The sequence below is a fragment of the Protobothrops mucrosquamatus genome, unplaced genomic scaffold (genome assembly GCF_001527695.2).
Source record: "Protobothrops mucrosquamatus isolate PMUCROS unplaced genomic scaffold, P.Mucros_1.0 scaffold5, whole genome shotgun sequence".
In the NCBI taxonomy this organism is placed as follows: Eukaryota; Metazoa; Chordata; class Lepidosauria; order Squamata; family Viperidae; genus Protobothrops; species Protobothrops mucrosquamatus.
The window spans coordinates 4,188,218-4,204,662 of record NW_015386392.1 but is presented as its reverse complement, the minus strand read 5'-3'; the positions used below and the strand labels follow the sequence as shown (position 1 = coordinate 4,204,662).

Sequence of the window (16,445 nt, the reverse complement as noted above, 5' to 3'; positions counted from 1 at the left end):
CACTGATTAATTGTTCTCACTGTCAGAAAATTTCTCTTTAGTTCTAGTTCTTTGTTCTCCTCTTGACAGCTAGAGGTCAGCATTGAAAGATGTTTGATATTCCCCAATCCTAGGTCAAGCTGATTTCTGTGCAACTGGGAAAATAAAGTCGCGTGGAAGAGCTTTTAGCTCCCTTTCTCATTTTCAGAATGCAGGTAATTCTCATCTTATGACTGCAATTGAACCCAAAATTCTGCTGCTAAGGGAGACAGTTGTTAAGTGAGTTTTACCCCATTTTACAACTTTTCTTGCCACAGTTCTTAAGTGAATCACTGAAGTTATTAATGTTGTAACACAGTTGTTAAGTGAATCTAGTTTGCCTATTGACTTTCCTTGTCAGAAAGTCACAAAAGGTGATCACATGACCTTAGGACACTGCAACTGTTACAAATACATGCCAGTTGCCAAGTGTCTGAATTTTGATCACATGACCATGGAGATGCTGCAACAGTCACAAGTGTGAAAAATGGTCATAAGTCATGTTTTTCAGTATTGTTTTAACTTCAAACATTCACTAAACGAATGGTTATAAGTCAAGGACTACCTGTAGTGAGGATCTTTAGTTCTGCATGAACAAAATGCCTGGAATAATGTGATACCCCTAACAATTACAGGCAATTAATATCTCACTAAGCATACATTTTTCAACTATTGTGAATTAAGACTTTAAGCTGTATCCTATTAAATAGGATCTTAATCTAAGATCTTTTCCAAGACGTTATTGTCCTATATTCACCCAATAAGAGATGTTTCAATAAAGAGGTGTGGGAAATCAGCCCCCCCAGAGAAGGAAATATTAAAAGGGCAGAAAAATATATTTTCTCAAAGGATCTTAAAGAAGCAGAAAAGCATGCCCAGTTTTCTTAATAGTCCAAAGTCTCCCTCCCCCAAGCAGAAACCAACTCTGTAGAAATGCAAATGTAAACCATTCAGGAAGGTTGAAGCTAGAAGATTAAGAAGACAAAGACACCTAAAATCTACATACCCCACCCAAACTCTAAGACAGGACATAATAGGATTAACACAGAGATACCAAAGGGCACAGTCAGACTCAGGTCAAAGTTCATGCCACAGAAACAACTCCAAACAAAAGGCTCCAGAGGGTATAAAAACCCACTCCCTACATGTGCTCACTCTCTTTTCTGCCAGAGCCATCTTTCTGTCTGTCTCTCCTCTTCAACAAACTGCAACCTTCTTCCTAAAGCAGTCGCCATGTTGTTTATTCCCGGCTTGGACTGAACCATGATGAAGACTTTTCCTTCAACAGGGGTACATTAATAGTTCAAACATTCACTTTATTCGGTAAAATGGTTTTTTTTTTCTCCCACAGAAGGAGATGGTGATGTCCTATCAACTACCACTTGAAATGCTTGATGATCCATTTCAAAGGCAGAAATTAACAAGTGCTGCCAATGTGATTAGCAAAACTATGGGTGAGTGAAAAGATAGCAAAATAATTTTCAAAAATATTATGGGCAAGATTTTAATTCTTTTAACTGTTTGCTAAAACGTGAAAATAATTTAGCCTCTTCTTCCTTTTTCTTCCCCTTCAATAGCAAAGGCCATTTGTGGAAATCCTGTTCGGTCCTTTCAAAATGATATTTGTTCAAATAAAATAATGAACTGGAAAAACAATCCCACCACATATTTATGGAGTCCTTGGTGTGTCTGAGCTTGGTTGGTTTTTTGGTTTTTTGCAGACGTTTCATTACCAAACTAGTAATGAAATGTCTGAAAGAAAACTTTGGTAATGTTTGGTAATTAGTTTGGTAATAAAACATCTGGAAAATCAACAGCCAAGCTCAGAAGCACCAAGGACCCCAATAGTTCAACCATGAGCTGCAAAGGTTCTCTTCTATCCATACTACATTTTTGTTTGGCTTTCTTTCTAAGCCTTTGGCTTTCACTACTCTCAAGTTTTCAAATAAATGCCGGTGATTTGGAAAATTTTACTCCTGGTTTTTTTTTTTTTACATCTAAACAACTTCAGTACCATTATTATATTACAAACAATTAAGTTTTCATGGCCTGAAATACATTTAAATTTGTGTTCTGTTCTAATCTTTCCAAAACTAAGAAGAGTCTTCCCCAGAATGTGGTAAAAAAATCCAGGATGGCAATCATAATGATGTCATTGTTACCCCACCTGTTTTCATGTATATCACAACCTTAATTTTTTTTTTAACCATACTGTGGTTAACACTCCCTGGTTCTCTCCTCTGATTCAGCCCAAGAAACCCAGAATTCAAAGAGGAACACATCCACGTTGTCTAATTGAAACAATAATTATAAAGCTTTACAAGCAGATTAAAGGTGTGCAAATTGGTGACCACTAGCATGCTAAATTGAAATACACTATTCCAGGTCTCAACACCAGAGACAGCATCACTGTGCCATGCACCTTTACAGCACTTCAAAAGGAACTTGCAGATTTCCCCAAAATTATTTTATTTAGGCGAAAATCAAAGTATCTCGAAATGTTGTAAATATTAAAATAGAATCCAGAATGGGGCTGCAAATTCAAGTGTGACTGAGAACTCTTCAGGCCAGGCAGAGTTAAACGCCTTTTCTAATATGTCCCACAACCCAATTCTCAAGCTTGTTGAATCTGTCTGGTAACTCTTGTTTGTTACCTTCACCGGGAGCAGCTGCTGAACATACTAGGCAATAGGTTTTGTTCCTTTTTGCCCCTCAACTCTTAATGGTAGTGCATTTTTGTGTGTATGTATTTTTATGTGTGTGTGATGACCCAGGGCACAGCACAGAGGCAATGCAGTCAGCTGGCAATTCAAACCACCCTTTAATTGCTCCAAATTTTCCCCAAATGCTCCCACGCTTCTGGCAAGCCTCTAAACAATGGAAGATACACACACACCTCTGGCTGCAAGTAGTTTCACATACAGTCTGATTTAGGAGAGGAATTTACTCAAGGTCATGGAGATAAGAGAGAATGACACATACATCATAAACCTAATGAGTCTGTGTGAATACACGCTTGCCTGAACAGTTTCAGAAGGGAAGTCAAAATACAGTCCAAGCTCTATAAACATCCAAGAAATGTTGTCAGCCAGTCCAATGATCAGAGTTTCCGGGTTTCCAAGCAGAAGTCACAGAACAAGAGATCAGCAACAACACACACAAAACTCCAAGGAATCAGCGTTTGTCCCTGACAAATGTCTCTCCCCACAGCGTCTCCTTAAATCTCAGTCTCCAGGTGTGCCTTGTGGAGAGGAGTAGGACGCTTTCCTCCTGAGTAGCTGAGTCTGCCTGTGTTGTTCCCTCCTTTGCTCCACTCTCCGTGCTCTAGGATCAGGTGGGGGTAGCCCTTGCTCATCGCCTGAACTCTGTTCCTCCTGTTCCAATCCTGAAGGGCCCTGGCCTGCCTCGGCCTGCTCTTCCCCACATTCCTCTGAAGCCACAGACACCTCTCCCTCGACCTCCATAGGATCCCATTCCAGCTCATTTTCCTCTGCAGATTCAGGCTCCCACGGAGGCATGACAGTGTATGTGTGAGAGAGGGAGATGCAGAAAATTTCACAACCTTGTTTGTTCTATACTGCAGAAAGAGAGCTGTATAATCTATAGTGGTGTTTCTGTAGGAAAAGACAAAGCAGAGTCTGGGGTGGAGTCCTTATGCTCCTACAAGTTGTCCAGCTTCCCCTTGAATTCCATTGACTCTTATCTAGTACCAATTTACTGCTGACAGTTAGTTGATTATTCTTCTGTATGAGCTATACATCTTCTGAACTAGAACTGTATGTGCATCCTGATTCCATGTGCTTGACAGTTTGTCAGCCTTGGCCCTTTTAAAAGATGTGGACTTGTACCAGTGTTGGCTGGCCAGCTGGCTGAGGAATTCCACACCTCTTAAAAGGGCGAAAGTTGAGAAACTGTCAAGTACCTGGTCTATAGTCTACAGGTGGTGCTTGAACTGAATCCACAGTTACGGTCCATGTGACTCACAATGACAGTTCATGTGACCAGATCTGACTTTACGATCTTTTTTGTGGCGGTTGTTAACCAAACAGTTGGGAACACTGTTATCATTATATGAACCCGTTGTATATGCCGGCTGAATGCCCAAAATGTCACATGTTGGATTTCAGAACCAGACTGTAAATGTCATTTTGGAGTCTGTTGTAATTTTGAACAGTCACTGAGTGATTATAAATCAAGGACTACCTGTGCAGTCAAAAATCAGCATCTTTTTTGACTATCAAACTTTAGGAAAAGATGTATTGTATGCATTTTCATGAGATGCAATTTCAAGTTAAGCGTGTGCATTAGTGCCAGGGACTACCTGGAAAGTTAAAACAGACAATATTCTGCATTAAGTTCTAAAATATTAACTTGTAATTATGTTCCTCTTGGTCTTCAGAATGGGAAGAACCTAAATTTGAATTTCCTCCTGGCCTGAAAGAAGCTATCAAAAAGCATCTTACTTGGCAGTGCTGTTCGCTGTGGCTGCAAATAAAGAACATATTGAAGAAAATAATGATAAATCCTTTAATGGAACTATTTATTACACTGTGCATTATAGCAAATACCCTGCTCATGGCATTGGAAAAACTTTCATTATCATCAGAACAGGTTACTAAGGGAAATAATGTAAGTGAATTCAATTTCTTATTAAGGTGCATGCCAGCCAATAATGATGTTTTCTGGGAAAATGTTCCTTTTTGAAACCTCGGTACTCTAATGTTGTATCTATTAATTGTGCATTAAATTATTCATTTTCTTCTACTCAGTTCTCTGAAATCACTCAGTTGCATAATGAAGTGGCCAGGGCATCTGCAAGAGCATTCAGGAAAACTCAAGATGGTTTTAATAATCACCATCTTGATTTTTTAATGCCTTCCCGCCCACCCCGGCCCCCTGGAAGTGGCTATTGAATGAAAAAAGAAAATAATAGAACAATTATAACCCTTCCATAGGCATGAAAGCCATCTGGATGACTTTGAGTCAATCATCAGGAAATGGAGCTCTAATCCTTCCTTAGGTTTGAAAGCTGGCTGGATGACTTTGGGCCAATCACTAGGAGAATCTGAGTTCTAGTCCCGCCTTACACATGAAAGTTGACTGGGTGACTTTAGGCCAATCACCAGGAGAGGGTGGGTTCTAGTCCCGCCTTAGGCATGAAAACCAGCTGGGTAATTTTGGGCCAATCATAGTCTCTCAGCTCAACTCATTTCACAAGTTTGTTAATATAGGGAAAATTGGAGGAGGAAGGATTGTTAGAGATATTCGCCATCTTGAGTTCTTTATGAAGTAATAAAGAGAGATAAAAATCTGATAAATAAATAAATAAATAGCCTTTGCCTTCTGAAATAATAAATCTGCAGCAAACAGTGTTTCATACTTTAATTTAACAGTGTCTGAATTCTAGCTTTAGCATTATTACCAGAAGAATTATCTTATGGAGAAGCAGATAGACATCCTTTATATCTGCAATGCATTTGAATCAGTGTTCTTCTAACAAAAACCATTCAGGTAGTCCTCAGTTTACAACAGTTCATTTAGTGACCATTCAAAGTTACAACAGCAATGAAAAAAGTGACATGACCCTTTTTCACATTTACAACCATCAGAGCATCTCAATGGTCACGGGATCAAAATTCAGATTTTTGGCAACTGACTCATATTTATGACAGTTGCAGGGTCCCAGGTCACTTTGATCCCCTTTTGCAACCTTCTGACAAACAAAGTCAATGGGGAAGCCAGATTCACTTAACAACCATGTTACTAACTTAACAACTGTAGTCTCACTTAACGACTGCAGCAAGAAAGGTTGTAAAATGGGACAAAACTCATGTAGCAACTGTCTTGCGTATCAACATAAATTTTGGGCTCAGTTGTGGTTGTAAGTTGTAGGTATCCTCCTCCTCCTTAACTCACAGATTTACTTGGACTTCAGTAAGGCATTTGATAAAGTAGATCACAACCTACTACTCGATAAGATAGAAAAAAGTGGGGTAGACAGCATCACCACTAGATGGATTCGTAGCTGGCTGACTGGTCGTACTCAGCACGTGGTTCTCAATGGAACTGCATCTACATGGAGGGAGGGAAGTGTGTAGTGGGGTGCCCCAGGGCTCTGTTCTGGGCCCAGTGATCTTCAACATCTTCATCAACGATAACCTGCTCCCCTATCTACCCCTTGAGTAGTTTAAACGTCTACTGTGGTTCGACCGTCCTTATCGGTTGTGAGGTCTTCTGTCCGAATTCTATGTCCTCCTAGACCTGTCTGAACTTGTGACCCGCGATAGATTGTTTTACTTTAAGTTACCACTTTTTTCATTCCAAGATGTAAAAGGCAAGAAAAACCAAATGTACAAGTATAGTATAGGGGGTACCTTGCTCAATAGTAGTAACTGCGAGAGGGACCTCGGAGTCCTAGTGGACAATCACTTAAATATGAGCCAGCAGTGTGCTGCAGCTGCCAAAAAAGCCAACTCAGTGCTGGGCTGCATTAACAGAGGGATAGAATCAAGATCGCGTGAAGTGTTAATACCACTTTACAATGCCTTGGTAAGGCCACACTTGGAATACTGCATCCAATTTTGGTCACCATGATGTAACAAAGATGCTGAGACTCTAGAAAGAGTACAGAGAAGAGCAACAAAGATGATTAGGAGACTGGAGGCTAAAACATATGAGGAACGGTTGCTGGAATTGGGTATGTCTAGTTTAATGAAGAGAAGGACGAGGGGGGACATGATAGCAGTATTCCAGTATCTCAGGAGCTGCCACAAAGAAGAGGGAGTCAAGCTATTCTCCAAAGCACCTGAAGGCAGACAAGCAAAGTCAATGGGGGAAGCAGGATTCATTTAATAAATGCAGTCATTCACTTAATAACTGCAGTGATTCGCTTAACAACTGTGGCAAAAAGGCCATGAAATTTGGACATGACCGACTTAACCACCACCTTGCATAGCAACAGAAGTCCCAATTGCGCTCATAAATTGAGGACCATCTGTTTATAAATCAGAGCTATGTACCAACGCCAACTGAATTATATTCTCCAAGAATGGAAGCCCTTTCTCTCCCACATTTCTGAGTAGAGAGATTGGGTGGCTGAATTCTTTCATTTGCTCAAAAATTGAATATAGCACCATTACTGAGGCAGCCTAGTGAGAATTTCCTTTCAATCCTCTTTAGGATTTAATAGAAACCCGGGAGGCTGCAAATTAAGATTATTATTTAATTATTAGATTTTTATCCCAGCTTTTAAAACTTTTTATGAGTAATTCAAGGTAGCAAATATAATATTCTTTCTACCTCCATGTTTTCCCCATAACACCAACCCTGAGGTGGCTTGGGCAGAGAGAGAGATTGACTGGTTCCTAGTCAGTTTTCACGCCTAAGTCGGGACTAGAACTCACCCTCTCCTGGTGATGGGCTCAAAGTCACCCAGCTGGCTTTCATGCCTGAGGCAGTACTAGAACTCACAGTAACTTGGTTTCCAGGCCAGTCCCTTAACCATTACATTGGTTGACCATCTCTTCATTAAGTAAGTGTAAGAGCACCCCAGGATCCCAAACATCCTCCTTTAAAAAGGATGCATAATTATTTTCCAGCCTATTATGTAAGAACTGATAGAAAAAAAAATGCAGGATATTTTTTTTCTGCCCAGCATTAGGATAACTAAGAATCACTATTACATAAAGCAATATAATTTACAGGAAAGAAAAGAAGAAGAAAAACATCATTATTGTATTTCAGAGAAAGAGATTAATACCCAATTTTTAGTTTAGTTCTGATATATTTTCTTGCAGGTGTTCACTGCCATTTTTATGGCTGAAATGGTCCTCAAGATGATTGCGCTAGATCCGTATTACTATTTTCAGTGCCCCTGGAATGTGTTTGACTTCATTGTGGTTATTATCAGCATAATAAACATGGCGCTCAACATGCGAGCACCAATTTTCAGAACGGTAATGAAGAACCCTTTTGATACAATCAAGTATAAATCTTTTATGTCCATCCTGTGAATGAACTCCTACTTTTTAAAGGAAATGAATTAGATTGCTAAATTTGAGTAATGAAGTGCCTTATTTTTGGCAATAATTTGGCCAGCTTTTGCTGGGTGCCTATTCTATGTTGTTTTCTTGGTATGGTACAGGTAAGGCCAAATAATATATAATAATGACAATTATGTCTTGTTGATAGGCTGCTCTTCTCTTGAACAGGCCTGCCAGAATAGCTAGTCATCAAAGAAACATCATATGAAGCAGTCTATTTACCTGTTGATTCAGAGATATATATATACTGGAATTAGGAAGCATTTTTAATCTTCTCTGAATCATTAATAACAGACATGTACTATATATAATTTCAGATGTAAATGCCATCCTCTTGTACAAGTGGGTGTTTATATAAAAGTGCATTTTGAACTTCCTTTTGGTATGAAAAGTCTGATACATATTTTATCAGTAGAATGAACCGTGTGTATAGTATAGTGGTGGCAAACCTATGGCATGTGTGCCAGAGGCGGCACTCGGAGCCCTCTCTGTGGGCACACGTGCCGTTGCCCCAGTCTTGCCTCCCCCCACGACTCCCTCACCAGCAGCCCCCCTGGAGGAGAGTCACCCCTGAGCGTGGCCCACATGGAGCAGCGCAGCCAAGGACATGGCAGCCAGGCAGCATAGACAAGATTCTGTCCTCACATCCCATTCGCACACAGTTGATGCTGTGGGGTGCGGGCAGAGGGCGTGGCTGCCATGGCGCTGCTGGGCTGCCTGGGCGATCTGCAGCAGGCCCTGGAGGCGGTGAGTGGCCCTGTGGGCAGGCAGTGCGGGGGACGGGGTGGGGAGTGGAATGGGGGCAGGGCCAGTTTTTGGGCACTTGTTCTCTAAAAGGTTCGCCACCATTGATATAGTGTAAAACTCAAATCTAACTGCTTGATTCCTGTGTTCTTTCCTTTCCTCCCCAACAGCTGAGAATCTTCAAACTTTCAAAATTTTGGCCAGCTTTAAATAAGCTTATGAAAATAATGTTGAAATCAGTGGGCCCTCTGGGTAACCTCACCCTTGTTCTGATATTCACCGTGTTCATTTTTGCTGTGGTTGGCAAGCAAGCGTTTGGGATTTATTACAGAGCGGTCACTGCGAATGCTAGCATCTGCAACAACAACAGTATGCCCAATTGTGTTTCCAGTAATGATTCTGAGACATGCCAGTTGCGTTGGCACATGAAGGATTTTTTACATTCGTTTCTTATTATATTCCGAATCCTGTGTGGAGAATGGATTGCTACCATGTGGGAATGCATGCAAGTTGCTGGGGAAGGACGGTGCATCATTCTGTTCATGCTGGTCCTGGTTTTAGGAAATCTGGTGGTAAGTTTCCGAAGATTTTTGACAGAACTATTTAAATTGGAGCCTTTCTCAGTTAACAAAATGAGGAGGGGAACTTTCCCCTTCAAAGTCCAGTTGTCTAATTTCTTCTTCTGTAAACAAATATAATTTACTTCTAGGACAGCAGTTCTCAACCTATGGGTGCGCTGGGGTAAACCCCAGCTAGCTGGTAAAGTGCCCCCAGCGGTTCGTTCCGACAGGCGGTAAAAAAGGGGGAAAAGGCCGCCCACGGAATGGAGGGAACTCGACCCGGTCGACCACCAGCCGGACGAGGCAGAGACGGCGAACGGTCGATGCGGAGCCGGCCGCGTCCCCCGCCTTGGTGGCATGCGCGGTGCTCCCGGGCAGGGAAAGTCCTCGACTTACGACCGGCTGGGTAGTCCTCGACTTACGACCGGTTTAGTCCTCGACTTACGACCGGTTTAGTCCTCGACTTACGACCGGTTGGGGGTCGCGGCATTAAAAAGGTTGAGAACCACTGTTCTAGAATAACGCATAATGTGAAATTTTATTTTATTTATTTATTTATTAGACTTCTAGGTTGCCCATCTTGCCTAGAGCTGCCTCTGGGAGGCTTACAAACTATTTTTCACAATCTCGCATCTTTATCAGAGCTGATAAGCTTTTACACTACAGGTACTCTTTAACTTGCAACTACAATTGAACCCAAAATTTCTGTTCCTAAGCAAGATAGTTGTTAAGTGAATTGTGCCCGATTTTATGACCTTTCTTGCCACCATTGTTAAGTGAATCCCTGCAGTTGTTCAGTTAGTAACACAGTTGTAAAGTGAATCTGGCTTCCCTATTGACTTTGCTTATCAGGTCACAAAAGGGGATCATGTGACCCCAGGACATATCCTAAATACATGCCAGTTGCCCAGTGTCCAAATTTGGACCACATGATCATGGGGATGCTGTAACATTCGAAAGTGTCATAAGTCACTTTTTCAGTACCATTGGAAGTTTGAACGGTCACTAAATGAATGGTTGTAAGCTGAGGATTACCTATAGTTTTTTTAAAAAACAAAAACAAAACCAAAAACTTTAAGAGACCCTTTTCTTTCTCCACTGAGATAATCTCATGATAGATTTTCTTCTGTGTATTGCTTTCTTGCTCATTTTGGAAGTTAAATAGGGCTGGATCCTAGTTTGTACTTGGATAAAGCACCATAAAGCAGCAGTCCCCAATCTTTGTGGCTTGGGGGGGGGTGGGAAAAGGGGAACTGGGCCGCGTGAGCTCAATTTATGCAAGTGGTGGGCTGGTGCGCATGCGTGCACACACCTTGACTTACACAAGTGACAGACCCATGTGCATGTGAGCATGCCGCTTGATTGCAAATTGAGCTGCGCATGCATGTGCTTGCATAGCAGCCCGCCATTTGCACGAGTTTAGCTGCATGTGTGCCAGCTCACAGCTTGTGCAGTCTGGTTGCAAATAGGCCATAACACAGTGGCGGGCCATGAGGGTTGGGGACCCCTGCCATAAGGACCATCTTGGAAACAATTTCCCAGCAGAACGTTGTTGGAATATAGTTTTCTTGTATTCTATGCAACAACTACAGCAGTAGAGCGTGTAGGGGGCAGTGTTTGTAGGTTTGCTAGTTTTATCTCTAATATGTTCTATGTCTTTTCTCTGTATAAAAAGTTTCCTGTTTCCTTCTAATAGTTAAGCAGTAAAGCACATGGTGACTGTGCATTTTGCTAGTTCTGTAGGACTATATAAACAGAATTTCTAACACAATAAAGAATCCATAATACTACTAGAAAAACTGAATGCACTTCATGGGAGTTATCAGGAGTCAGTTGGAAGAAGACTATTTGCTTGAGCACACTTTTGCCAGATTGAAGGAATGGGCTAAATTATTGCCCTTGGGAGACAATGTGTTGCAGTGTTCATTGCTTGATGGATTTTTTTCATTGTTCAAATCATACTATTTTCACTATTTTCATACTATTTTCAAGCACAGTCAAACAAAAGATGGAATTAACACCTGCTATTTCCTGTGAAGCTCCTTCAGACTTTATATTTAATGCCCACTCTTTATAAATATATAAGTTCATAATAGAGGAATGGAACTTGGTTACAGCTTCGCAACTCCTTCACTTTGTGTCAAGTGGTCAAGTGAGAAGCAGGTGAAAAATTTTATCCAGTTATTTCAGGAGCAAAACTGAAGAGTTGGCAGTATTTGAGTACTAGACCAGTTTCAGAGGAGAGTATTTACACAGCAGAGAAAAATGGCTTGATGTTGTAATCCTATATTTATTTATTCAGAAATAAGCCTTATTATCCCAGGCCCTATGGATAGGATTGTAGTCTGAATATAGGTAGTCTTTGACTTACAACCACAATAGAGCCCTACATTTTCATGACTAAGAGAGATAGTTGTCAGGTGGGTTTTGCCCCGTATTACGACATTTCTTGCCACAGTTGTTAAGTGAATCACTGCAGTTGCTAAGTTAGTAACACAGCTGTAAAGTGAATCTGGCTTCCCCATTGACTTTGCTTGTCAGAAGGCTGCAAAAGGGGATCACGTGATTCTGTGACACTCCAATTGTCATAAATGTGAGTCAGTTGCCAAGCATCTGATTTTTTGATCACGTGACCAAGAGGATTGTGCAACTGTGTGAAAAATGGTCATAAGCCACTTTTTCAGTGCCATTGCAACTTCAAGGAGGTCACTAAATTAATGGTTGTAAGTCGAGGACTACCTGTATCTTACTCTGAAATAGATATTTTTCTATCTTTAAAAAAAAAAACTTGCTTTTTTTTTCCACGCAGGTCCTCAACCTCTTTATCGCTCTGTTGCTGAGTTCCTTCAGTAGCAGCGATTGCGAAACAGAGGCGGATAACTGCAAACCCCAGCCTGAAAAGGCTGTCGCACTCCTACAGAGGGGGCTGCGGTTTGTCAGACTTTTCCTGTGGGATTGGTGTTGCAATGTGTTCCTGAAGAAGATGAAGATAACAGGCACAAAGAAAAAGAACAAGGCAACTGTCACTGAAAAGTCCTGTGAGGCTGAATCCTCGAAAGAGATCTCAGAGAACTTTGCTAGCACGGAATCCTTCGAGAATTGGGATAAACGTCCGTGGGATAGGAAACAGGAAGATTTTGCGACCGATTACAGGGAACTTCCCTCTGTTCCCCTGGCTGAACTGGAGACATTAAGTATTGAGGAAATGGATCTTAGTACCCTGGTAGGGAACAACTATCCTAACTTGCTGTTTTTATTCCCTATGAAAGTATAATAAAACATTTGGGGAAAATTTCTTTCTAGTGTTTAAGTGGTTCTGTACTAGCTTCCCTTTTTTGTTGACATGTACCAACTGAATTTTCTGTTAGCAGTTGTTACCTTTAGGAGGCATCTGCAAGGATTAAACAGGTTAATTGATAATAAAAACTGTTTCCCAGGATAACAAAACTGAAAAATCATGACTACAGGTAGTCCTGTAATTAGAACTTTTAATTGGGACCAACATTTCCACTGTTGGACAGGGCTGTTGTTAAGTGAACTGTGCCTGATTTTATGATCCTGTTTACCATGGTTGTTAAGCTAACCACTGCAGTGAATCATGCAGTCATTGCGTGAATCTGGCTTTCCCCATTGACTTTGCTTGTTGAAAAGTGGCAGGGAAGATTGCAGTGGTGGGATTCAGCCACTTCGCACCGGTTCGGTAGAACCGGTAGCTAAATTTTGCTGAGTTCGGAGAACCGGCTGAATGCACACTGCTTCTGGAAGTCCAGTCTAGGCCTCGGAGGCCTGGAGGAGGCCTCCCAGGCCTAGAATGGCCCACCGGAAGTGCATGGATGCCATTTCCGGAAGTCCGTTCTAGACCTCGAAGGCCTGGAGGAGGCCTCCCAGGACTAGAACGGCCCGCCGAAAGTGCGTGGATGCCACTTCCAGAAGTCCGTTCTAGGCCTCGGAGGCCCAGGCCTGCATCAAATAAGAGTTGTTCAGGTATTTGAATCCCACCATTGGAAGATTGTATTTGATGACCACATGGTCCCAGGATGCTGCATCCATCATAAATACATTCCAGTTGCTGAGCACCTGAATTTTGATCACGTGACTGTGCAGATATCGTGCCAGTCATAAATATGAGACCTGGTTGTAAGTCCCTTTTTCAGCGCCGTCGTAACTCCAAACGGTTGCTAAAGGATAGTTGTAAGTTAAGGATTACCTGTGTGTAACTTGAATAGCAGACGTTGGGAAGAAACGGGGTGTTGGATTTATCTCATTTTACTGTATATTTGAAGTGGCATGGTGTCTCAGCTGGCTTGTCGGCTGGAATGCCAGCAGCCCAGGTTTGAGACCCAAGGGCCATGCGACAGGATGAGCTCCCGTCCTTGCTCCAGCTCCTGCCAACTTAGCAGTTGGAAAGCAGGTAAATGTGAGTAGATAAATAGGTACCACTTTGGCAGGAAGGTAACAGCGCTCCGTGGCATCATGCTGGCCACATGATCATGGAAATGTCCTTGGTCAGCGCTGGCTCAACAGCCTTGACACATAGATGAGCACTAGCCCCCAGAATCAGCAACAACTAGCGAATAAAATCTGTAGAGACTCTTTGATCTTTACTTTTTTTTTTTAAAAAAAAGTGTATATATGAGCCTCTGGAGGAATAAAAATTTGGATTCAGCAGACTTTTTGAATAATTCACATATGGCTCAAACATGCTTAAACACAAGGCAATGTATGTTTCATGCCCAAAGGATGTGGCTGACATAATTTACTCTTGTGCGTTCATCACATTGATAGTATTTCAGAATAAATAGTTAAGTTTTTTTCATTTCTTTGCTGCTTTTTTATAACTTTTTATGTTTGGTATGGAACTTCTTCGTGTTGAAGAAACTTGAAGAAGAAAACATTTTGGCATAGCAAACTTTTTTTTTGGGGGGGGGCTATCTTTCTCTAGGAGAACAATCTGCGAAAGAGGAGAGAAATATATCAAGACCATAATCGAAGACTCTCTTCCCAGTTTTCCGAAACTACAAGTGTTTGGTCTTTGGATGTTCCCAAGGTAAAGCCAATAAAAATGGCCAAAGACAGCTTCATGACTTGCTGAGAAAATGGTACTTTGCATTCTCTAAAATTTGACCAGAGAAATGACTATTCTTAGGTTACTCTTACAAAAGAGTTCCAGATTTTTTTTTTGTCTCATCCCCTTGGCATGCAGTGGTCCTTTCTTGTAAGTATGGAAAGGCAGAACTGAGTTTGTGTGGGGAAGACTTTATTCCCATGATACTTTATTCTCTTTCTCAGGGCAAGCAGCTTTTGAATTTAAAACCCAGGCAAATGGCATCCATTCTTCAAAGGTATGTCATTTGAGTAGACAATAAGCCCTGTAGGAACTCTAATTAAATACTCTCCGTTCAGAGCACACCTATTGTAGCAACAAGGCCAATCAAAACATTGAAAAAAGCTTTTTACACTTCACTTATTATTTATTAATTATCTAATTGACTTATGTAGCCACCCATCGACCTATGATTCAGGGCAGCTCATAAAATTTATAAACAGTAGCTCAATTTTAGAAAACCTCATAATGAAACACAGTATAAAGACATGATCTGGCAGTTAGGAAATAGGAAATACATATGCATATATACAACAGTTTGCCTCTAGAAATTGTGAGTGCTCCAATACTGGAAGTTTTAAAGAAGAGACTGGACAGGCTTTTGTCTGAAATGCTATAGTGCAGTGATGGCGACCGGATGAGCCCCCACCCTCCTGCACCTACCCCAGTCCGAGACTCCTGCAGCCCCCCAACCGTACCCTCCTGCCCCCCAGCTGGGACCTCCAGCAATTCCGCAACCGGGAGCTCCTGCCGCCACCCCAGCCGACCCCCCGAGCAGCCCACCCCCACCAAGCAAAGGGAAGGCAAGGCAGAGAACCGGTTGTTAAATTATTTGAAACCCACCACTGGTTGCTTCCACAGGCAGCTCACTCACTCTCCCGCCAAAACCTGCTCCTTTTATAGGTTCTCCTCTCCCCGCCTGGCTCTCGCAACTGTTCCCGGACTCCACATGCGTGGAGAGGGGGAGGGGAGCAGCCCAGCCCCGCGTCCCTCTGTCTGGGTATAGGGTCTGCTTGAGCAAGGAATTGGAGTAAACCACGGATAGGCAATCTTGGCTCTTTTATGACTCGTGGACTTCAACTCCCAGAATTCCTGAGTCAGCATGGATTCAGGAATTCTGGGAGCTGAAGTCCATGAGTCATAAAAGAGCCAAGGTTGCCTACCCCTGGACTAGATCTCCAAAGTCCCTTCCAACTCTGTTATTCTGTATTTTACACATGAGTAGTTTGAAGCAGTGTAATGTAACCCAGAACCAAAGGTAGAAAATCTCCAAATCCAGACAGTCCTCAAATCATGTTTTTCTTGTGGCTTACAACCATGTATGTAACTTGGCTATGGATATCCCCAAAATGCTGGACTTTCTTATTTTTTCTTTTGAAGAAGTTTCGCTTCTCATCCAAGAAGTTTCTTCAGCTCTGATTGGATGGTGGGGAATGGAAAGATTTATACTCCTTGCAGACAGTCGGTCATTTGCATTCTTTGAGAGAGTCGTTGAGGCCACCTGGAGGTTTATCTGTGTCCTCAGGGTCACCTGAATGGTGGAAAAAGGTGTGGAGCCTTCCTGGAACTGCTGAAAGGACCGTGTTGTAGTCTGGAGATAGATGATGTCATACAGAATCCTTTCAGCAGTTTCAAGAAGGCTCCACACCTCCAAGTGGCCTCAGTGACTTTCTAAAAAAATGCAAATGACCAGCTGTCTGCAAGGAATATAAATCCTTTCGTTCCATTCTCATTCAAGAAGCTGAAGAAGCTTCTATGTTGAGAAGCTAAATGTCTTAAAAAACAAAACAAAACAAGGAAGTCCAGTTGCCTCATGAAAAAGCATTTTTGGCATTACTATAACCTGGATAACTGAGAATCTCCATAGACATTTAGCTATAGATAAATTTCCTATGTATCACACGAGGTTTTCTGCATGTTTCTTGGAGATCTCAAAGATCTAGTAAAAAGTGTGTTGAGTTTCAGCCTTTTTCTTTT

General features: G+C 41.8%; 1 protein-coding gene across 1 annotated transcript in view; it reads left to right on the top strand.

The window, feature by feature from the left end:
- Nucleotides 1-16,445, top strand: part of LOC107303298 (sodium channel protein type 5 subunit alpha-like) — a 66,798-nt gene that overhangs the window by 26,361 nt on the left and 23,992 nt on the right. Inside the window, exons 9-15 of the mRNA XM_029282959.1 lie at nt 1,370-1,472; nt 4,418-4,647; nt 7,815-7,973; nt 8,975-9,376; nt 12,174-12,587; nt 13,664-13,775; nt 14,654-14,706. Coding sequence (XP_029138792.1) covers nt 1,370-1,472; nt 4,418-4,647; nt 7,815-7,973; nt 8,975-9,376; nt 12,174-12,587; nt 13,664-13,775; nt 14,654-14,706 — 1,473 coding nt within the window. The remainder of the gene's footprint in view (nt 1-1,369; nt 1,473-4,417; nt 4,648-7,814; nt 7,974-8,974; nt 9,377-12,173; nt 12,588-13,663; nt 13,776-14,653; nt 14,707-16,445) is intronic.